Below are 7,819 nucleotides of genomic sequence, written 5' to 3'. Positions count from 1 at the left end.
ACACACACACACACACACACACACACACACACACACACACACACACACACACTTACTTGGCATGTCTGGGATTAGAACACCAACTTCACTACTTTAGCACACTACAGCATTATGCAGTTACAGAATGCGCTACCCAGATTACTGGGTTACAGTACTCCCAGAGGTATATTTCTAGGTGGGTGACCATCAGCCTTGTCAAAGGTGGGTATAGGAATGGTATGGAGTGTGAGCAGTCTAAAAGCATTATTCAGTCCTCAGGCAGATGGGGACAAACACACACACACACATACATGCACACAGACACACACGGCAAGTCTAGGAGTAGAATACTGACCTAACTACTTTATCGTACTACAGCAGTACGCAGTTACAGAATGCGCTACCGAGATGACTGGGTCACAGCACTCCCAGAGGTGTATTTGTAGGTGGGTGACATCATCAGCCTTGCCAAAGGTGGGTATCGGAATTGTATGGAGTGTGAGCAGTCTAAAAGCATTATTCAGTCCTCAGGCAGACAGGGACAAACACACACTTGGCAAGTCTGGGAGTAGAACACCGACCTAACTATGTTATCACACTGCAACATTACACAGTTACAGAACATGCTACCAAGATTACTGGATCACAGCACTCCCAGAGGTGTATTTCTAGGTGGGTGACATCATCAGCCTTGCCAAAGGTGGGTATAGGAATTGTATGGAGTGTGATCAGTCTAAAAGCATTATTCAGTCCTCAGGCAGATGGTGACAAACCCATCCAAACACACACACATGCCAGTGGTGGGAACAGAACACCTGCTTATTTACAGATCACTATTACAATACTACATAGTTACGAGTCACGCCACACAGACTACACATTTCAAGGCTGTCATTATGACCTTCTAGGAATGCGAACATCAACAGGGATGCTGGCAGTTAAGATGTACATACCTGTGTACCTGTGTGTTTAAAGTAGGAATCCATCCTGACCTGGAGTATGCCCATCTATGGAATGGACGACTACTATCACTATACAGGGTTACAATGACCATGCCCATACACATAGAGGCCAATAACCAACACAAGGTGTCACTGGGCATGCTCACATACTTAGTAGCACAGGGCTGTTCGGAATGCACTGTGTGACATCTACACAAGGTTATACTGGGCATGCTCATACACTTAGTAGCACAGGGCTGTCTGGGATGGACTCTGATTCTAAACACGAAAGGCCACAGTGGCCATGCTATTACAGTTAGATGTAAAGAACACATTGTAATGGAGTCTGGTGTTAGTAGTTGTCATTGTTACAAAAAATGTGTTCTACATATATCTGACACCAGTCTTATACACAATGTCTGCTGCTGTCTGTCACCTTAGATGTACCATTCTATACCAAGCACAATACTACCACTCGCAGTGATGTCTTGCTAGGAGTGGCAACTGCTTGACCAACACAATGAGCCTTGCTAGGAGTGGCAACTGCTTGACAAACACAATGAGCCAATGTCCTGCTGTAACTAAGAGGTTGTCCGATGTTTGTCATTCTGGGATGACATGACTGAAAGTAGAAAGGCCTTTGTCACATATCACATGCATCTATGATTCAAGGGAGTGGGGATAATACCTAAGTCGCATTCGCCCATATAGTGCCATTCCAAGGCAAATGTCCTAAATACAGGATAACATCCTGACACCTAGAGGACAACTGCATTGTATGCTTATGCCAACCAGTGCCAGATGTGTAGCATCCATAATCACAGTTGCTCACTGTAGATCCAGCAATGGGCAGTACTGACATTTGTGCAGTGAGGAACACCTGGCTGAAGGCTCTGTAGTGCACAATAGCACTACCACCATATACCTCAGAACCAGACATGTGGGACATAACACAGGTACAGACTGCTCCAGGTGGTGTCTCCACATACATAGAGGCTACTCACATGTACTGACTGGTACTCCCACAAAAGGCATCACAGATGAGTCAGGTGCAGGACATAGTGTCAAATGTGGCATTCTAGGATGTAAACCTCAGACACCACCATGCCCTCGGACCACCAACACACATCCATACATATGGTAGGACATATAAGAGTACACCACCATGTGACCCTTGACCAGTGGACTGTACCAAGTTCTACATCAACTGTGCAGAGTGCCCATGTACTGACACAGTTGCATCATGTGTTTTATGCAATGCAATGATGTATTGCCTAATGAGCAAGATTTGAAATAAAACACTATACACCAAAAATTACTAACACAAACTTTATATTTACTGACACCAAGAAAACTAACAAGCTAATAAACATTATTTGTCTGTTAAAAACAGAAAAGTAAATTCACTCTATTCTACTAAAATAAAAGTTTAGCAGAAAATAAGATTAGACAAAACAGAAAGTTATACATCACCGATAAAGGGAAAACTTCATCCTGTCTTCAGTCTTGACTGGGAAGCCCCATTGCAGTCAGGCTGGAGTCTTCATTGAGAAAACAGTCCTGGGCAGTGCGTCCACTCTACATGTGAGGTTTCTGCCTGAATGCGGAGAATCCCATCTATATATAACCAAGTTTTTTATCACAAGTGATGAGAATCAGTACTTTCCCAGTGTAGGCCGGATCTTGCTAGCGCATTCTGTGGTGTCGGCCACCCACCCCAGAAGGAACAGCAAATCCTACCAAGCACAATGATTCTGCATATTTCGAATACTACACTGGAATGTTCCAATAACCTTGTGAGTTTTAGTACAATACTAGAAAATTCCAGACAAGTCATGTTTCATAACCAAAAGTAGTAAACAAAGTATGTTTCGTAATCAAATGTAAATTGTTGAAATCATCAGAATGTTCTGGAACAGAGCATCATCTCTTATGCCTGCCCAGAAGACTAGAATGTTTCAGAACATAACATGAATGTCGAGATATAGTGAGGCAACAGTAAAATAATCACACTCTCTCAATGTTCCCCTCTTTCGTATCACATTCGGCCCCTTGACTATTGACTCACTTATATTTGACATTTAAAACTGTATTTGCCTTATTATAAAGACAATAAGTTAAGCCACAATTCCAAAATGTCAACAAAATCAAAACAATCATTAAAATTAATATTGGATGGATTAACCAATTTAGCAATTTGGTACCAGATGTTGACCATCCAGTAAATATATCCCACCAATTGTGTGCAGTGTCGGATTCTGTCTTCTTGGCTAAACTTACCAATTTATTCCCTATAATAATGCTTGTCATTTCATGATGTAAAATACTATGATTTACTACCTGTAAATGTTTTTCAAGATGTTGAGTATTATTTAATACTTTTTATAAAGGATTTAAGCTAAATGTCAAATTATGAAATTCCTGCTTGCCTGGTAACCAGGTATGAAATACATTAATATGTGTCTCAGGAGAAAATACATAAGTTTTATTGTGCCAATGTAAATGAGTTACATTATTTAAACAACTTACAAAAGGATGCGTTAAAGTATACAATAATGTTTGGTTTGCCACTAAGCATATAAATTGTGGTGCTATTTTTACAAACATTTCAAACGTAGGAGGTAATACAGTCCATTTGCAGATGTTGATGGAATGTTGAAGAAACATGGTTCATATATAGGGGAATGTTGTCCACAGATAAGTCCATCGATCGTTTTAGTACAGTGTTCCAGTTTGTGTGTTCGGTTTGAGAAATCAACATAATTTCCTTCCACGTGGTGTAGCCATTACTGGGATGGATACACAGGAGGTCCAAATACCAATGACAAAGTTACAAACTGACACATTATTTTTGCATTTGTGACATTATAATGCATGATATATCCTGAACAAAAATTATCTGTGCATCTTGTTTTTTCAGAAAACATTCTTATCCAATTAGTATTAGGTATCCATTTGTTAAATAATTGTCTCCATATATGTTCATTATTAAGTATTAACTTTGTTTGCACAAAATTCTTTTGTATTGAAACATAAAAAGATTGTAAAGTACATGTTGTCCAGTTTACAAACTTAGTAACATTTTTGTCAAATTTCGAATTATGAACTACAGAAGTATTAAACTGATCCAAAAATTCTTTTTCATAACTAACTAGCTGTTTTTGAGTATGCAAAACTGTAGGATTCCATTGTGCTTGCAAATGTATAATTTGTGAAACATCTTGACCTACAGTTTTGATTTTATTAGCTAAAACTTCAACATCAATGGCATTTAAAGTTCCTAACCCTGTAACAATACCTCCTAATAAGGTGCTATGCCAAGCTCATTTCTGTCTACATTTACCTGTTTTTGGGAAAGTAATATTAAAATACAATACAGGTTTTTAATATGTTTCTCTTACATATTTACATGTGGAAGGCACTTTAATTATTTGGTTAAAGTGAGCCTTGGGGTGGTTGTTCAATATAGTTATTTGAGAGGCCCATATTCCATTTATAATATGAGTTGCATTCATACAAAACAGTACTGTAATGTTCTGTAAATCAATTGATTTGTTATAAATATCAGTTCCATTCTGGCAAAATAGTAATTTTCTCGATATGTCTGTTCATATTTATAACATTTTATGTCTGTGTGGTTTGAATTATTACCGTAGCTTGTCTGTCATCTAGTAACTGAACATAAAGATGCCCTCTTCTTACCCTCCAAATAGTTAAATTTCCTTTAAAAGTCAAATTAGTAGTAGGACATCCTTTCCCAGCAAGACAGATAAAGTTCCCTTGTGTTCTATTTCGTGTACTAGCAGCCCATCCCCAATGAAGTACCGTTGAATTAATTTTAACTGCTTTTACTCCTGGTGTTACGCACACTGTCGAAGGACTGCATACAATGCAAAATCAGCAACAATTAGCATTGGAATTGGAATCTGAAATCAGAGAAATGTAGTATGATTATTCTTGCAAATAACACCAATCTGCTGGTATATATTCCCATGTTTCCTTTCCTGGTTTAATAATTAAAACAGTATTATCGTTCCCAGCAGTAATAACTTCTGCTTGTTCAGGTTGTTTGTTGGGTTCATGGACTCATATTTTTGCACCTGAATTGATTTCATGCATACTAGATATCTGCTTCCTCTCAATGGTGGTAACAGGTGATGACTGCCCTCTGGTGATGGTACCGCCTAACACAGGTACAATAAATATTTGGGCTACCCTATCCTTTTTCTGTACATGAACATTTTCATCTGAAGTATTTAACAGAATAATTTTAAGTTCCCCTTGATAACCTGCTTCAATAACTCCATTTACAACCTGAATACCTTTCAAAGCAAGTGTTGACTGAGGCACTATCCAACTAAAATGCTTTGTTGGAATTTGAATTCCAGTTCCAGTCTCAATCAGCTGAACTGTCCTTGGCAGTATTTTACAAGCATTCATTGAATATAGACTCAATCCTGCAGTCTCAGGTGTAGCTCTAGTAGGATCTAATGCACCTGCTTGAGTTTCCCAATATGTAATTGTTTTAGTCATCACGTATGGTTTAAATCTGCAACGCTGGAGTTAACATTCTCATTAATGGTTTTTCTGTTTCTGAAATCGGTCTATTATTTAAAATCTGTAACGCCATATTTAAATTATCTTTCCAGTTTTGCAGAGTTCCATTTCCTAATTTTCTTAATTGATCATTAAGTAAGCCATTCATTCTTTCAATTAACCCTGCTGCCTGCGGGTAATAGGGTATATGAAATACCCATTCAATATTATGTTGTTTTGCAAAATCCTGTACCATTTTTCCCTTAAAATGGGGTCCGTTGCAAAGGCATTCCATAATACAAAATGATTAAATCTAAAGTTTTTAAAGTACTTACCTGTGTTGCTCATCAGCATGAAAAACCAGTAAGATACCCAGAATAAGTATCTACCGCTGTACATATATATTGGCAGCCTTTATTTAATGGTAAAAGACCAACATAATCAATTTGCCATATTTGTCCTGGCAACTTTCCTCATCCTATATGTCCCTGAACTATATGAGGTATGGATCTTTGTTGAGTATGCTGACATATCGGGCATTGTAAAATAACAGTTTTAATTAAGTCTAATGAAAGTGCAATTTCTCTCATTTGTGCCCACTTGTAAGTGGCCTTTTCTACCAGGTGTCCGCACTTTTGATGTGCCCATTTTGCCATCCCCATTTGCTCAGAATCATCTGGTATATCAGCTTTTGAAATTTTCATTTGTTCATCTGTAACAGAATTAAACCACCATTCTAGAGACTCTGCAGAACAATGTGCGTCAACATGATAAACTGTTACAGTACCTTGATTTATCATTTTTTAAATTGATTGCCATAATTTGTTTCCCCAAATTTCCTTTGAATGAATTTTCCAGTCATTCTTCTGCCAGGTAGGCAATAAGTTGCCAATCCATTTGCCAATGACCAAGAGTCAGTATAAATATGACATGTGCCTGGCATCTCCTGTTTTAGTGCTTGATATACAGCATATAATTCTGCATACTGACTACTTTTACCATTTTCTGAGGATGTTAAAACTCTCTTAGTCACTGGATTATAGGATACAGCTTTTCAACATCTTTTATTTTCTACATATTTTGTTGACCCATCAGTAAACCAAACATGTTTACGTTGTTCTAATGGTACCTGTATATATGGCATACCCCATTTTATTGGGGACTCACTGACTGGTTTAGCCTTGTCAGTAACAGATAGTTGTTGATCTATTGGTATTTGAGCCACTTTTTCATGTAACATCGCTACCCCATTAATTCCAGGTTAAGCCCTATCCTGAATGTACAATTTTCATTTAATAATGCTTGCTTCCTGCGCATGACCTATTCTATGCATCTTAGGTGAACTCATTACTCACTACTTTATAGGTATTTCTGGTTGCAAAAGTACAGTATGTCCTATTGTCATTTATTCAGTGTCTACCAGTGCCCAGTAACATGCTTGCAATTGCTTCTCAAAAGGAGAATACCTTTCTCCTGCATCTGGTAATTTTCTAGTCCAGAATCTTAATGGCACTCGCTTTGATCCTTGTTTTTGCCAAAGGCTCCAATTAGCATAAAGATTCTGCACAGATACATGTAACTCTACTTCACTGTCCTATAGGGGCCATAAATATAAAGCCTTTTGAATAGCTTGCTTTGCTTGTTTGAAAGCTTTTTGCTGATCATCCCCCAAACAAACTCATATTTTTTTCCTAGTTACTTTATACAATGGGGAAAGTATTTGACTTAAATGGGGAATATGCTGTCTCCAAAATCCAAATAATCCTATAAAACGCTGTGCCTCCATTTTGTCTTGAGGGGTTGGACATTTTAAAATCTTTTGCTTTGCGTTAGGTAGAACTTCTCTATGTCCCTGATGCCACTGAATTCCCAAAAAATTTACTGTTTGAGCTGGTCCCTGAATCTTATTGGGATTTATTTCCCAGCCCTTTGTTCTCATGTGATTTATTACCATTTGTAGATATTCACTCACTTCTTGTTCAGAATTCCCTTGAATAAGAATATCGCCAATGTAACATGAAATTTGTATGTTCTGAGGCAACCTTATTTTGTCTAAATGTTCTGCCACTATTTTGTGACATATAGTAGGACTATGCAAATATTCTTATGGTAACCGAGTAAACGTATATTGTCGTCCCTGCCAGGTAAAAGCAAATTGATCATAATTCTCTTCTGCAATTAGTATGCTAAAGAAAGCATTTTCCAAGTCTATTACTGCATACCAAGTACCCTGGTGTTTCTATATATTTTCTATTAACGTAATTGTATCTGGAATTGCCACTGTTAGTGGCAGAGTATATTTATTCAATTCTCGGTAATCTACTGTCATTTGCCAAGACCTGTCCGACTTTTTGACAGGCCAA

The 7,819-nt window shown here is 37.8% G+C and overlaps 1 protein-coding gene across 1 annotated transcript; it reads right to left on the bottom strand.

Moving 5' to 3' along the window:
- Positions 1-5,006: 5,006 nt before the first annotated feature.
- Positions 5,007-5,453, bottom strand: LOC122794965 (deoxyuridine 5'-triphosphate nucleotidohydrolase-like). Its single transcript, XM_044063558.1, has one exon. The coding sequence runs from the start codon at positions 5,451-5,453 to the stop codon at positions 5,007-5,009; it is 447 nt and encodes a 148-aa protein (XP_043919493.1).
- Between the last annotated feature and the right edge of the window lie 2,366 nt (positions 5,454-7,819).

This window comes from Protopterus annectens, chromosome 2.part1, assembly GCF_019279795.1.
Source record: "Protopterus annectens isolate FY-2018-M chromosome 2.part1, PAN1.0, whole genome shotgun sequence".
NCBI classification, from domain to species: Eukaryota; Metazoa; Chordata; order Ceratodontiformes; family Protopteridae; genus Protopterus; species Protopterus annectens.
Note: the sequence above shows the minus strand (reverse complement) of the source record. Positions and strands in the feature narration are given on the sequence as shown.